Below are 16,867 nucleotides of genomic sequence, written 5' to 3' on the forward strand. Positions count from 1 at the left end.
TGGTTACATTTACTCCCTGTATTGTTTTCAGCTAAACTGCAAAGCTGCACTTCCTATTTAATTTAGATAATCTAACCAAAAAGCTAAGCTACAGTACCTAAAGCTAGCTAGCAGTAGAGAGCTAAAACACCTATATCGGTAGGGCTATTCCAACCGAAGTTTAGTTAATCAACCTAACCATTTTGTAATATTAACTAAATAATAAGGTTACTACATCTAAACAGTTCAGTTTTTCTAACCGAACACTACAAAATGGTTTAGGTATATAATTTTTAGTTTAGGTAACACAACTAAACACAAAGCTGTCTCAGCCGATTAGTTTAGCTAGAATATCTGAATCGTTAAGCTGTCATAAATACAGTTTAGGTAACACAACTAAACACAAAGCTGTCTCAACCGATTAGTTTAGCTAGAATATCTTAATCGTTAAGCTGTCATAAATACAGTTTAGGTAACACAACTAAACACAGAAAGCTGTCTCAACCGATTAGTTTAGCTAGAATATCTGAATCGTTAAGCTGTCATAAATAAACTGCTGTTTAGCAAACAGTTGCTAAAAGTTCGGCAGTCACCACAGCAACTAAACTGTTTAGTAGATAATTACTGAAAATTTGGTAAATCGTACCTAAACATTTCTTTCAGTGAAGACGGTTTACATGTAGTTCCCGTGAGCACTTAGGCCATAGTCGCATTGTGCTATCTCCCATTTTATCTCATTCCTTTAACATTAATTCGGTCCCTTTATTGAAGTTCACCAGGGTTGTTATTGGATATGTGGCTATGTCTTCTAGTTCTACAATGTGTCTTCCCAGGTATCTGAGCCTTGTTCCTAACAGAGCGGGACATTGGCACCAAAGATGAATTGGAGACACTTCATCCTCTTCACATTTCCTGCATCTGTTGGTGTTTTCCACTCCCAACAACTGCGTGTGCCTCCCGAAATGGCAGGGTCCCATTAGTAATCCTACCAGCTCCCCAAGTCAGTTTCTGTTCATGTTGAGTAGTTGTCTGATTCGCCTTGGGTCTGGTCCGTTTATGAGTACTTTGGATTGCCTGATTCCGGGTGCCCTTTCGCATTCCTCCCAGTGCCGGATTTGACCCACCTTTCATTATGTATTTTAGTGTGGCAAGCTGCTACTCCTACGACCGGCTTGGATTTCGCAAGTGGTGCTTTCGCCCCTCCCCTTGCTAGTCCGTCAGCCCGCTCATTGCCCTCAATTCCTTTATGTCCTGGTACCCAGATCAGGGTTATTTTACTAATTTAGTACGTCACTTTTGTATTCTGTATACGGGATTAAAAAATCAACCCGTGCTTTTACTATGAAGTAATCAACGTCAATATTGATAGAATGCATCGTCATCGACAACGAGTCTATCTGCAGAATTTCAGCTCGATCGGATGTCGGGAAATTGATTAATCTACGCTTCCATGATTTGCTTTCATTCATTATCGAAAAAAAATTCTATTGGTTGTATTTAAAAAAAAAATTATATAATAATATATTCAATGTTATATACAAAATATATGTTTCAAGTAGCGTCGAAATGTATTAGTTACTCGTTACGTATTATTATTAAAAATACTAATTTCGGTTGTCGGTGTGTCCTGCGAAACTCTGGTGCAATGAACACACGTTTGATTTGATATCAAGTGTCATTTTCAAAATTGGAACTAATTTAGTTAGTTTCTAAATAATTTTGTGTAGGAAAGTGTGAATGTGTTTCATGATGTGAAATGAGAAAAAAAACACTTTAGGTATCACAGTTAGGCCAATTTTAATGAGCTGAGTAAATATTACGTATACCAATGGAAATACTGGATGGAGAAAATACTTGTTGCCTTTATTGGGAAAATACAAATCAATACTCTCTCGTTCCGTGGCTAAGGGAAGACCCACTACTTTAGGCCTATCATGACAAATGATAAAATTACTATTTCACACGACTTATTTATAAGCAACTACGTGTACCCGACGCGACGTTACTCGGGTTATGAATGGTTGGGAGTAAAGTTGAATGACAAACGTTGAATGGTTCGTCGCAATCGGATGAACGCTATAGAAATGCAAAATGGAAAAACAAAAAACATTCACAGAAACAAATAGATTCGTTTTGAAGCAAAACTTTCATACATGAAACAACCAAATGGTTTTGAACGCCTGATAGTTTTTTTCTGATAGTTTTAAAGATAGATACAACATTTTTTTCAATTCAGTCAAACGCTTTCAATCGTTGAGGTTAGTCATCAGTTTTGGAAACGTGCAGATATTCAAAAGGTAATAAATAATGTATATTTTAGGAATTTACTAATCCCAATATGATTTAATATTTATAATAGGGAAGCTGTTATTGTTCTATCGGTTTTCTAAGGAAGATTTGATCATTGATCCCTATGGCGTAGATGCAGTCGGGAAACACATAAAGGAACGTCCAAAATTTATTCACATTACATTCGTCATACGAGAACGTTCTAATTTCTACGACTTAGTTCAACAGCTCGGCTGTGGAATGTGTTTCCTCCCTCATGTCCTCAAAAAGACCATGCACGCAGCATCCCAAGGGAGTTTACATTAACTCTACAAAGGAGGCTCTGAGAAAAATAATTTCCATCAGGACCTATATCATCTATGAGGACGCTGTGTAGTGTTTTTTTTGGAGAGAGGAAGTACACCAAAGGTCTTGAAGAGGGCAAATCGTTCGACAGCTGAGCTGTCAAATTCAAAATGTGTGTTTTTTTTTTCAAAATAAACTTGATTCAATAAATTGACGATAATAAGCGACAATAAAGAAGAATAAGTGTTCAAGTAAAACTATGTCCGAGTGCCAGTACTGTTACAAAGAATATCATGCTTTGATACATAACATTATGGGACGTTCTACCGTTCCATATCCTGAAAGAGTGGCGCATAAACAGTATTTCCAAAATGCTAGCTCCAATCTTTCCATTCCATTTACGTCTTGATTGATATTTTTTCCAACGAAAACATTTTTTTATGTGAAGTTTCGATAAATATTATCTGCCGCTGTACCAATGCCAATCCTTAAATACCACCTGGAGTTTTTTAATCGTAGTAATTAACTTTTAAAGAAGTATCCACATGAAAACCATAAAAACCAAATTTCTGAACACCTATAAACGGGGCTTTCACATTATATTTTTTTCACGACAACGCACCGGCTAGCTGATAATTCTAAAACTATAGTGAGATTATTGTTTCAATGGATTAAGCAGTTATCTTTTATATAAATCATATATTTAATTAAAATGTAACTCTCACGTAAATTTGTATAAAATTTTGATTTCTTTATAAAATTCCATTTTCACATGATTTAAAAAAACAACAAACAATCCTCAGTAGTACAAATTATCGTTAAAGGACAACTTTGTATAAATCAACAAACAAACCTCTCAGTATTAGAAATTGTCGCCAAGGGTCAACTCTGTATAAAATGTATTATACTTATTATAGTAAAAAATATGTTTTTTTTTCAATTATTTATTTATTACACAGAATACAAGTAATGTAACATTTTCGAAATTCCAAAGTTTCAAGGTAGATTTAGGGTAAATAAGTTAACAAGGTAAAGGAAAAATAAATATTCTTCTATGGAAAAATATTTACTATTTAAAAAAAAACAATCGAACTTCGAAAAAGTCATTTATCTTTTTTACTTCTACCATGTTGTAATTTACGTCCCGAAGTTAGGGCACTTTACCCCCTGACATCCGGTATGGATAATCTTATAAGATAAACCTTCAAAGGAGAAAAAAGAGATAATTAACTTTTTTTATAATTCCAATGTTTATTTTCCCGAACAAACAATTCAATTTTTTTACCTACTCGTAAAAACTACCATAAATTAAAGTTTTAATTTTTTTACGAAAAATGGTTTTTAAAAATAGCAAACAATACTTCTTATAAAATAACTCTCAAATAATGTAAATAAAAGAAACATTATGATATTATAAACACATTATACATATTATTTATTATTATATCGCTTGGTTCTCATGTAAATAAATTATGTGCGTTTTAAAAAAGCCCGGGTTTTTTATCATTCATATGAAATAAATTAAAAACCAGAGTTTTTAAATTATTTTTTTTACATTAGCTCCACACAAGAGGTCCTGTGGAAAATATTTTCCCTCCGGCTCTATGTCATCTTTGGGGATGCTCTGTAGATGGTTTTTTAAGGAAATTAAGATCTGGGAAGGAAAATGGTATGAGGGGGGTGTAGGAATCTGGGTCATTGTGTCCAGGGGTGACGGATGTTTGAATTCATCCCTCCCACTGCTGTGCAAGGCGACGGGTCGAGAGATTCTTGCTGGAGAGGTAAAAAGGTATCCCTTAACCAGTCTCTCCAAATCCGGCCCGCTACTCAGTAGGTGAGCAGATGCATACGTTGCCAAGACCTAGACAATCCTCACCCCATGAACCTGGCACCCCTGCTAAGTCACTAAAGTAGCGAATTACTTGGAGTGACCTATGGCAGAGGATTATCCAATGTATGGTTTCAGGGGCGACGGTAACCATACAGCCTCCCAGATTATATAAATAAAATACGTGTTTTACCAAAAATGCGCTTCTTTAATAAAACATGTAAATTATGCATAAGAAAACTCAGGAGTATTTCATTAACATAATATATATAATTTATTTATATCATGTGTTTTTTTATTTACACAACTTTAGAGTAATTTTGATAGTGATTGAGAGTGAATATTATTTATCATTTTTAATTTAATTTAATTTTGAGCGAGGGAGAACCTGCATTTATAACCTCTGGTTAAGTGATTTATTAGATTGTCAGTACCTGCCTATCGAACCTCACATCGACCAGCTATGGGGATTTTACGCATGTACTAATATTTACGAAAATAATATTATTTCTGAAATCGCAAAAATCGTTTATAATATCAGTTTAATCGAAAGATTTGTATAAATAAATGGGTATTTTAAACGGTAGTTGTAGGTAAAAATTTACCAAAAATCAATTTGTGAGAAGAATTATGCCATCATGATTGCGCCGATTTTTGGCAAATTATCGGACTGTCCTTGTAGAAAATCTGTCTATCATGATGGTTGGTAATTAGTAATTACATATATTTAAAAAAAAAACAAATCGGTTTAAAATGCGTAACAAAATATTTATAGCAATCAAACCAGCAACGGGAAAAAAACTCGTAGAAGTAACTTAACCCGAAGACGTCACAATCTCGCCAGCCAATCGTGTCTCGTTTATTGGTATTTGAATTTTCATAGAACTTTAAAAGTGATTTAATTAATAAAAAAAATATATCGTACATTCAAGTACGATATTCACATTTAGTTAAATGCTTTACATTTATTAAATGCATTGTTACACTATATTACATACCCTACATGTACCCTAATGTCAACCGTATACTTATGTTGGGCGAGCGTTTGGCGTGTTTACCGACTATGTAGTTAATATTAAAAAAAAAACAAAAAAATTCTGAAGTTCCCGCGTTGTCCTGGCTTTATTTATGAGTAGTGGATAAAGGAGATAGTATATGATATAGTGACCTCATAATTGACCCTCGTGTTTTGAAAGTCAAATGTGCAAAATTTCATCAAACTCTGAATAAAACTATAGATTTGTGAACAATCATTTTGCGTTACATCGCATAGAAAATTTAAAGATAAATTAGATAAGGTGCTAGGTGTCAAGGTGGTGTTATCATCGTGTTATTTGTCATCGTGTTATCACATCAGTTCTGTCCAAAGTGATGGAACGTGTGATCAACGACAAACTGCTCACATACCTCGAGAAGAACAAAATTATCAACGACCGTCAATACGGATTCCGGCGGAACCGCTCGGGCGGTGATCTTCTCGCGTATGTGACGCATGTTTGGGGGGCGGTGCCTGGAACGTCACGGTGAGACCCAAACGGTCGCACTAGACATATCCAAGGCCTTTGACCGGGTCTGGCACCAAGGACTTGTCAACAAATTGCCTTCTTACGGACTTCCCGCATCCCTGTGTACAGGGATTGCTGACTTTTTAAGGAATAGGTCGATTCAGGCGGTTGCTGACGGTTTCACCTCTTCCTCGCACTCCATAAATGCTGGCGTCCCACAGGGATCGGTTCTGTCTCCGACTTTGTTTTTGTTGCACATCAATGACCTTTTGACATGTGCACCGATTCATTGTTACGCGGATGACAGTACAGTTCATGATAGCTTTTTGTTTGACAAGCCCCCAAAGGGCACACAAACTCCAACGGCTCGGAGGGCTTTGAAGCAGAGAATGGACGGTTATCTCGAGAGTATTTCCTCCTGGGGTAAAAATAATCTCGTCGAATTTAATGTTTCAAAGACCCAATCCTGTCTGATTACGTCTAAAAGGGATCCAAATGATAATCTAGTCTCCTTCAACGGAAGCAATCTTCCGAACAGGCCTTCCATTGATATGCTTGGTATTTAAATGGTATTTAACTTGGTATTTACTTACGTAAAATAAACGATTTAACGTTCTTATTCAAAATACTTAACTCTAAATTCGACTGTTGTGAACTCCTGCAACTTATAAACATACATACACCCACAGTAACAACACGACAAAATACAATATTCTACAACAGCACACATAAGCGTAACTACATTGCCCACTCTCCGATACAACGACTTCACACCATGGGAAATCATTACTTGGGTGATGTTGACATATTCAATACCAACTTGGCAAGTTTTGTGGATCATTTAAAACATTTATTTCAACAATACTCCTAAACACATCATGTAAACCAACAAATAGCTGTAATTTTCTGTTTTTGTTTCTTGTGTTTGTATAACTTGTTACATAGCTTTTATCAAATGTAATTTTATTCTTATTTTTTATGTTTGAAAGTATTTGTCAAATTAAAATTATACTACCAACCATGTAAAAGCCCTCTGGGCGTTAAATAAATAAATAAATAAAAATAACTATAAGTGACCAGCTCAGGTACGGGGGCTCCATCGAAGCCAGAGTACAGAGTACAGGGCCCGCAGATACTTTAATAATACACAACTGCTGACCCTGTACAAATCGCAAGTGCGCCCTACTGTCGAATTTGGCAGCCATCTCTGGTCCGGAGCCCCTAAATACCTGAAAAAAACCCTTGACTCTGTGCAAAAACGGGCGGTCCGTTTGATAGATTCCCCAATCTTAACAAACGGACTGCAATCTTTAGAGCACAGGCGTCAGGTAGGTATGCTGTCCTTGTTCTATCGGTATTACAATGGAAGATGCTCTGAGGAACTAGCGTCATTGATCCCTTCGGCACCGGTGCGTAGTCGGGATACACGCCAAACGCGCGCCCAACATTTTTACACAGTTGACATTTGTCACATGAGAACGGGTCGCTTCTACGATTCGTTCTTAAGTTCAACAGCTCGGCTGTGGAACGAACTGCCGGCCTCTGTGTTTTCATCCCTCCTTCAACATGGGACTCTTCAAGACCCATGTTCACTCCTTCCTCTCCACAAAAAGACCCTCCACACAGCATCCCCAAAGATGACATAAGCCCTGAGGGAAATTATTTTCTTCAGGGCCTCCTGTGTGGAGTTAATATAAAAAAATTTAAAAAAAATTGTCATTGGGGGTGAGTAAAATTTTTAAAAATTATATAATAACGCTTAATTATAAAACAAATGCAGCATCTAATTCACCAATTAACCGAGCTCTTTATACTCATAATATTTGTCCAAACTCAAACATTGACATTTTTTCAATTCACTGCCCAAATTCAAACGTGGCATCATGTCAATAATATAAACTGTTCAATGCGTATACATACAGAAACACACACAAACACTCACACATACATTACACACGCACACATACACACACCTATATACTATACACATCCAAGTTCAACAGCTCGGCTGTGGAACGAACTGCCGGCCTCTGTGTTTCCTCCCTCCTACAACATGGGACTCTTCAAGACCCATGTTCACTCCTTCCTCTCCACAAAAAGACCCTCCACACAGCATCCCCAAAGATGACATAGGCCCTGAGGGAAATTATTTTCTTCAGGGCCTCCTGTTGGAGTTAATATAAAAAAATAAAATAAAAAAAACATCACCTGGTAATTAAGGAAGCAACATACCACTTAGCAGACATTATAAGGAAACATATCATAGGTAGCCAACATGAAAAATCTAATTCCTGTTTATTGTTTCATCACTGTAAATCATGTACTATTTGTTTCTATAATATGAAATAAAAAAAGTGCTAACTTCACGTATTAAATACATGTTAGTTAGTATATATGTATTATTCCAGACTCCAATTAACATGACTGATTCAAAGTTCAAGCTGACATATTTCACCCTGATGGGGCTGGGAGAGTCCATCAGGATCCTGTTCGCCTATGCTGATGTAGACTTCGAGGATAAGAGGATCGCGCAGGAGAATTGGCCGGCACTTAAAGAAAGTTAGTGTTTTGCTTCCTAATAATAATTCTCATGTGTCTTTAGTAATAATACTACCAGTAGGTACATTAACGTCTGGTGTTTAATTATTTTATTTATTGTTTCTTTAGAATTAAAATGTATTGCCTTCCACACAATCACCAGAGACCTACTCCTGTATTTACATACCACTAAATAAACATTCACAAAGCACTCTTTTCAGGGTGAAATGCCTAAAACCAAAAAAAAATAAAAATAAAAATAAACATTGAATCACAAAACAGTTACGAATTAAGCAAGGAGTGTGTGCCAAAACTGATTTATTGTAAATTTTATTTCGCTATAATCATGATTACTAAATTTTTACATAATTATTCTTAGTTTATCGAATATAATTTAATTTATTTACTTAGATAATTAATTTTATTAATTATAAAAGTAATTCTTCTTAATTTCAATTTTTAACTACTTTCCATATAGGTACCACCTAGAAATACTCGATATATTTTTTTTGGCATTTAGAAACTTGCTTGTATCTACATTCCATGTAGTTGGAAATACTTCCTCAGAAATAATATATGTATTCAACTGCACAGAATTTAGTTACAAGAAGGCTATAATAACGTAATTCATAAATAAACATGATTGTTTGTTTGTATCATTAATTCTCGTGATGTGTTCTGTTTTATAATTTCTTTAAAAAAATTTAATTCTTCAGGAATGTCATCCGAAATACTATAATACTGAAATACTATGATATATATAATAATAATAATATTTGACAAGTCAAAATTATTTCACCAATAAATGAAGATATCATATGTCTCGACGCCATCTAGTGAGAATTTAGCACTAACAAAGCCTTTCCTACAAAAATAAAGTTGGTTGTTTACAGGTGAAAAAAATATAGTAAGCAGTAATTGTTGATTGAGGTACTAGTACATATTGAATCATTTGGCGGGTTGGAAATAAGCCGACATAGCTCAGTGGATACAGAGCACCTGACCGGACATCAGAAGGCACGGGTTCAATTCCCGTTGGCGGCATTTATTTTTACTCGGGAGATATTTTCAATTTGTATTAGTATTTCGGATGACTAATTATTGCTTGTAATTATTTGATAAAATAATATGATAATATAAATATTTTTGTCAGGTTACGAATACCGCAAGTTGCCAGTGTTGGAGGTGGATGGAAAGATCCTCAACCAATCTGTGGCCATCGCCAGATACCTGGGGAAGAGGTTTGGTCTCGTCGCGTCAGATCCCTTTACGGATGCCCTTCTAGAAGTCCTTACTGATAACTTTATGGAAGCCCAAACAAGTATGTTAAAAAATCAAATAAAAATTGAAAACTTATTAAACTGCCCATATTTTGTTATTATTATATCTTGTCAGGACGATATTAGTTCCTACACGGAAAAAAGGGAACACGTGTTCTTTTCCCAAAAAATCCTGACCCGAATGCGTCAACATGTGGATGTCAATATCAATATCAGTATTTTTATGAACACGTGTTCCGCCATCCTCATAAAAAAATCGTTTCTAACTCATACTTTGTAGGTTGTACTATACCTGTAAACAAAGGTGGAAAAAATATAATAAGCGGTAATTTTTGATTGAGGTACTAATACATATTAAATTTTCTGGCGGGCTGGAAATAAGCCGACATAGCTCAGTGGTTCAGAGCCCATGGCCGGACATCAGAAGGTACGGGTTCAATTCCCGTAGGCGGCATTTATTTTTACTTGGGAGATATTTTCAATTTGTATTGATTTTTCAGGCGAGTATAATTATTTGTTACTAATTCAATTGCTTCTATTTTATCACCTGTTCTATCTATTCTTATTTGTCTGGTAGCTTTATCGTCGAAACGTATATTAGTGTATATGTAGATAAATCTATTTCGAGACATTGCAGCGGTGATAAAAGGTTGGCTGAAGAGATTGTCACTGGCCCATAAATCGGTTGTAATTTTCTTCCTCTGAATTAGTTCAGAGCACCTGACCGGCAAACAGAAGGTGCGGGCTCAATTCCCGTCGGCGCGGCGGCGGTATTTATTTTTACTTGGGAGCACAGACATATGAATATATAGACTAGAAATTAAAGGTGAGGGGTAAAATCAACTGTTGAAGAACGAAGGGGGTAAAGCTGACTGTGATTCGTCAAAAAATCAATCTGACAGTATATAGGCATCTCGCATTATAATATCACCATTTAGTTCTTAAAAGTAAAATCTGCTTTTGAATGAATAGACATTTTTACATGGGAGCGCAAATTACTCGCCACGTTATGAACAAATTTGCAAAGTCCAAATTCGGCAAAAAAAAAAATTCTTCTATTTTCAAAGTCGAATATTTTGTTTACTTATTTAGTTAAGACACTTTTATAAGTATTCATAATTTACTTCCCAGTAACAACGATGCGCACACTTGAGAATCGCTACATTCGACCAATGTTGGCTCGATGTGATAGTATATGTTTCTACAACTGATTCATATTATACGACGTGAATAAGCTTAAAATGATGCTTACTTATGGAATATAATACGACAATTGGGTTTATTCTCTTTTTCACATCTATTTTTACAAGTTTTCATATCACAAGCCACTATTTTGCCGTGTTATTTCATAAAATGCCTCGACCATAGCTCGACGCTAGTTCGAACAAGAATGATGACGTCACATTCTCAAGATTCACGGGAAGCCATACGCGAGCCCAGCCGGCTCCAATGGAACCGGTATGGGGAGTGGGGAATAATACGCTTTTAATCACTTAGGGCAGGTCTACTAATATTCATATGTCTATGCTTGGGAGATATTTTCAGTTTGTATGAATATTTCAGGCGAGTAATTATTGCTTATAATAATTTGTTATTCCTTTTTTGCCTGATTTATCTAAACTTGTCCGATGTTCCAGTCAATTTGAAGGAAACATGCGGAAATGAATTAAACAAACACTGGTGAGGCGATTACACAGTTGGACGGCAGAACCTTCTGACGTGGTTTCTTCGGCTCTTTTGACATGAACACGACAACTTGTCTTTTTTTGCAGTAAGACAATGAATATTGACGTCTCTGCTTTTAGACCAATCAAATTAATGCTTTAGAAAGAGACTACACATATAATATTGTGTCAACTTATATGTAAAATTGTCTGTACATATCAGCAGTAGATTTTAACGTTTTAATAATAATAATATTTGATGATTTGTGCAGAGCCGTTTTTGTGCAAAATCACCTCAAGGGCGCTGTACAAATATATTATTTATTTTTACAAATGTACATCTGTTTTTATTCTTATTTATTTATATTTTGTACAGGCAGATATATAGGTACATTACCATACTTACCTGGTGGGTAACTTTTTATTTTTTTTTATTTAGTAATAGATTTTTCATTATTTAAGAAATGTTTTGATTGCCCAACTAGGAGGATTCCCGTTTTAGGACAGTCAAATTAGGATGAGTATTAAAATTTTGATAAGTTGTTTAATAAGTATAGTATTAAAATAATAGGTATATGTACTTTTAACTGGTGCCTTAGCCTACTAACATATTTTGTATAAATATGAATAACAAAGAAAAAAATGGAATAAAATAAAATATCCAATTAAACATAAGATTAACTGCTGCTTGTGTAGCATTCTAATTTAAAAGTACTAGGTAGGTACATATATACACATAATGATAAAGATTAGAAAATAAAGGTATCCTTTAAATGTTTTTTTTTGTTGGTGTTTTTGTTGTTGTTTTTGGTTTGTGTTTGATTTCATTTTTTTGTGTAGTAAAAGTTCACTCTCTTTTCTACCTAATTGATGAAACCAATTAGTGGTCAATTTATGAAGAATAGCTGTGTTTTTCTTTTTCCAAGCGTCAGTCATGAAGTTGTATAGTTTTGGACCTAAGAATGAGAAGTGTCTTTGAGCGAGAGATATTTTAGTTGTGAGTGGTACAATTGGATTTCTCCGTGAGTGGCGGGTGTCGTAAGAGTGGTTAATAGATGGGTAGAGGTGGCGTTGTTGATGGGTCTTTAAAATTAATTTTCTTATGTATAGTTGTCTAAAATCCAGAACTCGGAACTCTTCAAATAGTGCATCGCAATGATATCTAAATATTTTTTTGAGGATTACCCTCAGTAGTGATTTTTGAGCTTTTGCTAATTTGTCCAAAACAGTTTTTGCACACCCACCCCAACCTAAGGATGCATAGTCTAGAAGTGACCCACACATAGCATCATAGATGAGTTTTAATTCTTTTTTACATAAGATATTTCTGATTGTCATAAACATGTACGTAAGCTTTCTAACCTTTGTGGCAACTAGATGTATGTGTCCGTCCCATCTAAGATATTTGTCTAATATAACACTAAGGTATTTTATACTGTCTACGCATTCCAATTTATAGCAATTACAGGTAGTGGAGTCAATGCATTTATGTATAAAAATATTATATGCTTCCTTGGGTTGGCCCGCTTCTGTCGCACTAAATCGTATAAATTTAGTTTTTTCCGAATTGAGTGTCAAAAGATTATAGTCCAACCAAAGTTTTAGCTGTTTTATTCCACTTTCTGCTTTCCAGTGTACATCGTTCCATGTTTTCCCTTCAAATATTAAGACAGTATCATCTGCAAATGTTATAATATGATTGGAAAAGTTGCTGTTAGACAGATCATTGATATAAATACTGAACAAAATAGGTTCTAAGGTACTCCCTTGGGGTACACCAAATTCTACAAGGGCCGAATGGCTAACAGTATCATTAATTTTAACTTTTTGGTATCTGTTAGTTATGTAACCATCCATCCATTTGTATAGCAGTCCCTGAATACCTATAGCCTTTAGTTTTTTTAGAAGTATTTTATGCGAGATGGTATCAAAAGCTTTGGCAAGATCTAAAAAGAGAGCGATGGATTTATTACCCCGGTTAATATTATTGGAAATAATATCCGCCAGCTTAGCAATAGCATTTTCTGTTCCTGGACCTGGTCAAAAGCCGAACTGGTTATTAGATAAGATTTTATGTCTTTCAAGATAGAGGGTAAGACGATTTTTTACGATTTTCTCGATAATTTTTGAGAATGAGTTGAGTAGAGATATTGGCCGATAATTATGTATTTCCGATTTGTTTCCATTTTTATGAATCAATATAACAACTGATTGTTTTAAGTGGTTTGGGAATGTGCCTGTCTTGAAACTGAGATTACAAATGTATTAAATGGGACTCGCTATAAGTGGTTTCAATACCTTCAGCAGATTTGAGGAAATTTTGTCTGACCCACAGGCATTCGATGACTTCAGCTAATCTATCATTTTCATGACTTCATTATTCGTTGTTTGAATCTCGTCTGTTTTAAGATTAAGATCAGTTGTAGGTATGTTGGCTAGTTCGGATTCAGTTTTCTTACATTTTTCAATGATTTTATTTGCGAGAGAGGCTCCTGCTGAAGTGAAATAGCGATTAGCAAAATTAGCCATCAATTTGGGGTTAGTAGTACTTGTGTTTTTAATATCAAATGATTGTATGAAAGACGATTTGCTGTTTTTTGTTTTGGTAATTTTACGAAATATTTCCCAGAAACGTGTTGGAGTTATGGTGTTTTCGTATATATGTTTTTTGTAGAAATTTTATTTAGTGGAAGTAACTAGTTTTTTACATAAGTTTCTATATTTCTTATATTGTTCTTGAACTAGAATATTATCTGGTTGTCTTTTAGCATTTGTATGCATTTGATTACGTCTGTGGATGGATTGGACTAGGCCAGGGTGATCCATGGCATGAGTTTAAATTGTTTGTTCGGTATAACTTTGTTAATAGTGTGATAAGATATTCGGTATTGTAATTTAGTGATAAATTGCTGCATTGCTTGCTCAGTGTCAGTCTAGTTTATTACGTTTTGCCACTTTTCTGTTGTCAGCTCCTCAATTAGTGCGTGATAATTTATTTTAGAAATAATTTATTTTTAGGAGGAGAGGAAGGTTTATTTCTTCGCCGAGCGCTGTGGTATAATGATCTGAAATTGTTGTGTGTATAACAAATGAGTCTGTGAAATCAATGTTTTTAACGTTGATGTGATCTAAGCACGATTTACTTGCGCCTTGTACTCGAGTAGGGGTGTCAATTATCGGAGTAAAAGCGTTTACGGTGAGAAAACATAAATAATCATCGGATTGGCGATGATTGTCAAGAACAGTATTAATATTCAAGTCTCCAATGATTATTTGGTGTTCTGGGTTTTTTGTGTTGTTAATGATAGAGTGGAGTGAATTTAGAAATTTAGAAAATAGATGTTGTGGAATGATGGTGATCTATAGATTGTAAAAATGCATAGGTTTTTGTTTAGCACTATTTTTAGACAGTTTGCTTGTGATAAAATGAGTTCATCAACTTGCGTCTGTATACCGTCCCTGACATAGATTACAATACCACTAGCTTTATTTATTATACTTGTTGCGTGGTACTCAGTATAATTTTGTATCTTTTTGGAAGTGAATTATTTATTAATCCAGCACTCAGTCAGAACTAGCAAATCGAATGTGAAATAACTTGGGATTAACATTTTATGTCAGATCTCGCTTTCTCACAAATAATTAAAGGAGGTTGTTATATTGAACGTATGTTGTTACATCAGTAGACTGTTGTTACATAATTGATATGGAAAGGTTAATCTGTCTACCAAGCTACGTATAATTTAAGATGAATTTTTTAAGTTTTCAGTCTCCCCTCCATCAAAGTCAATCCACCATTTTGAATGTATTAATATTTAATTCTGTGTGGGTGTTATTATGAACTTTGTGCTAAACTCATTAAATGTTTTCAGAATTCAAGGAAGCAATTGTAAATAAGACCCCAGAAACTAAAAAGGAGGTTCAGGAGGCTATGACATTCTTCCTAACACAAATAGAGCCGCTTGCAGCTGATGGGTTCTTCTATGGAGAAAAAAGCGTAAGTAAAGATGTAAAGCTAGTATTCACTCATTGCACTTGTAAACCAATAGACGTGTGCGGTGAAAGATATGGATGTGAAAGAAACCAGATGTCGCTAATTTACGTTAGACCTTTCGATTCATACACCGAGAAAACTTATTGAAACAAAATACTGTTAATTTCTTAAAAATCTGGTCAAATTATTCGTTTTCCTAAAATTAAAAAACTGGACTGTAGGCCTATAACGAATGAATTGAAAGAGTTCCTTACAAAGTATCAGTCAAAAGATAAAGTTTTATGGCGTCGGCGGAATACGGTTTCAAACAAATTCTGATATTGATATTGTCGCATTCCATCTTAATATGTATTAGGAAAAGAACACGTGTTCTTGATATATTCTGAATGACTAATATATTATTTGGAAATGGTTATGCAGTCACATTTTTAACAGTATTTTGATTTTTAAAAAGCCGTACCTACTCCTTTTTCTCAAAGCACACCTCAATTATTGGATGCGGTATTCAGAGAAATAAAAAAATGCCCATCTACCTTGTTTCTATTATCTATGAGTTAAATAAATAATTTTGTTTTTTCAGGCCACCTGGACAGACATTCACTTTTTCGCAGTCTCAGAGATGTTAGAACAACATTTACCTGATACTCTGAAACCCTTCCCAAACCTGACTGCCCTCACCGGCAAGATCAGGAATAAGCCAAGTGTCCAGAAGTACATCAAGAGCAGACCTGAAGACAACTGGGTCCATTTTAGAGTAACTCATCATGCTAAAGAACAGCAGTGATGTTTTTTTAACCATTTAATTATCTTTAAGTCCCAATGACATGCGAAATTTCGTTGAACTTCGGATTGCTCACAAGGTATCTAAAATGTGCTGAAAATTGCATACATTTGAGGTTTTAGTAAAAATAAATACTATTTTAAAAAACTAGATAAAATCATCTTTGAAATTTTTTTTTTTAAATAAATATTGAGATTTGGTGATTTCGACTCGGAACGTCAATAATTTTAAAAGAATCCGATATTTATAAAACACATTTTTGTTGAGGGAATTAGTAAGGAAACTGTTACTTCACTTTTAATGTATAATCTAGAAAAATGCCGATTTAATTTTATCTGTCATTTTAACAATATCATGCAAACAAAAACTAGCTGTCAACCATTCTGTAAATTGCCCTTTCAACACAGGCGTTTCACACCTAGTGAGATGGGTAATAAGAATAAGTGATTTCTGTAACTAAATGTAATATTAAAATAATGAAAAAAAAAAAATATATTTAATTTTTACTTTCACCTGTCAATGAAACAATCCCTCTTATTTGTACTCAAACACTTTTTTGTATTTTTGACTGAGAAGGATAACTATTTATCTTTCCAACGTACCAACGTACGTTGATACCACGTATCAACGCATTATAGAAAAAAAGATAATATTACTTTTATAATATATGGACACCAGATTGGACGGTCATTCCTGTCCTTCAGAACCTCTAATGGAATATGAT

The 16,867-nt window shown here is 34.6% G+C and overlaps 1 protein-coding gene across 1 annotated transcript; it reads left to right on the plus strand.

Annotated features, from left to right (window-relative positions):
• Window positions 1-2,232: 2,232 nt before the first annotated feature.
• On the plus strand, window positions 2,233-16,591 carry LOC149417760 (hematopoietic prostaglandin D synthase-like). The gene is made up of 5 exons (XM_089639402.1): window positions 2,233-2,276; window positions 8,295-8,445; window positions 9,578-9,745; window positions 15,241-15,365; window positions 15,943-16,591. Exons 2-5 carry the CDS (start codon window positions 8,307-8,309, stop codon window positions 16,144-16,146), a joined length of 636 nt encoding a protein of 211 aa, XP_089495528.1. The 5' UTR covers window positions 2,233-2,276; window positions 8,295-8,306; the 3' UTR covers window positions 16,147-16,591.
• The last annotated feature ends 276 nt before the right edge of the window (window positions 16,592-16,867 follow it).

This window comes from Hesperophylax consimilis, chromosome 14 (assembly GCF_061612785.1).
Source record: "Hesperophylax consimilis isolate HC1 chromosome 14, BYU_Hcon_1.0, whole genome shotgun sequence".
NCBI lineage: Eukaryota > Metazoa > Arthropoda > Insecta > Trichoptera > Limnephilidae > Hesperophylax > Hesperophylax consimilis.

What these genes read in the sequence shown, in the direction of transcription:
- LOC149417760 (XM_089639402.1), top strand. Translation starts at nt 8,307, where the DNA reads ATGACTGATTCAAAGTTCAAGCTGACATATTTCACCCTGATGGGGCTG. An exon ending in CTTTATGGAAGCCCAAACAA is followed by an intron (nt 9,746 to 15,240) that starts GTATGTTAAAAA and finishes AAATGTTTTCAG; the next exon opens with AATTCAAGGAAGCAATTGTA. An exon ending in TCTTCTATGGAGAAAAAAGC is followed by an intron (nt 15,366 to 15,942) that starts GTAAGTAAAGAT and finishes TTGTTTTTTCAG; the next exon opens with GCCACCTGGACAGACATTCA.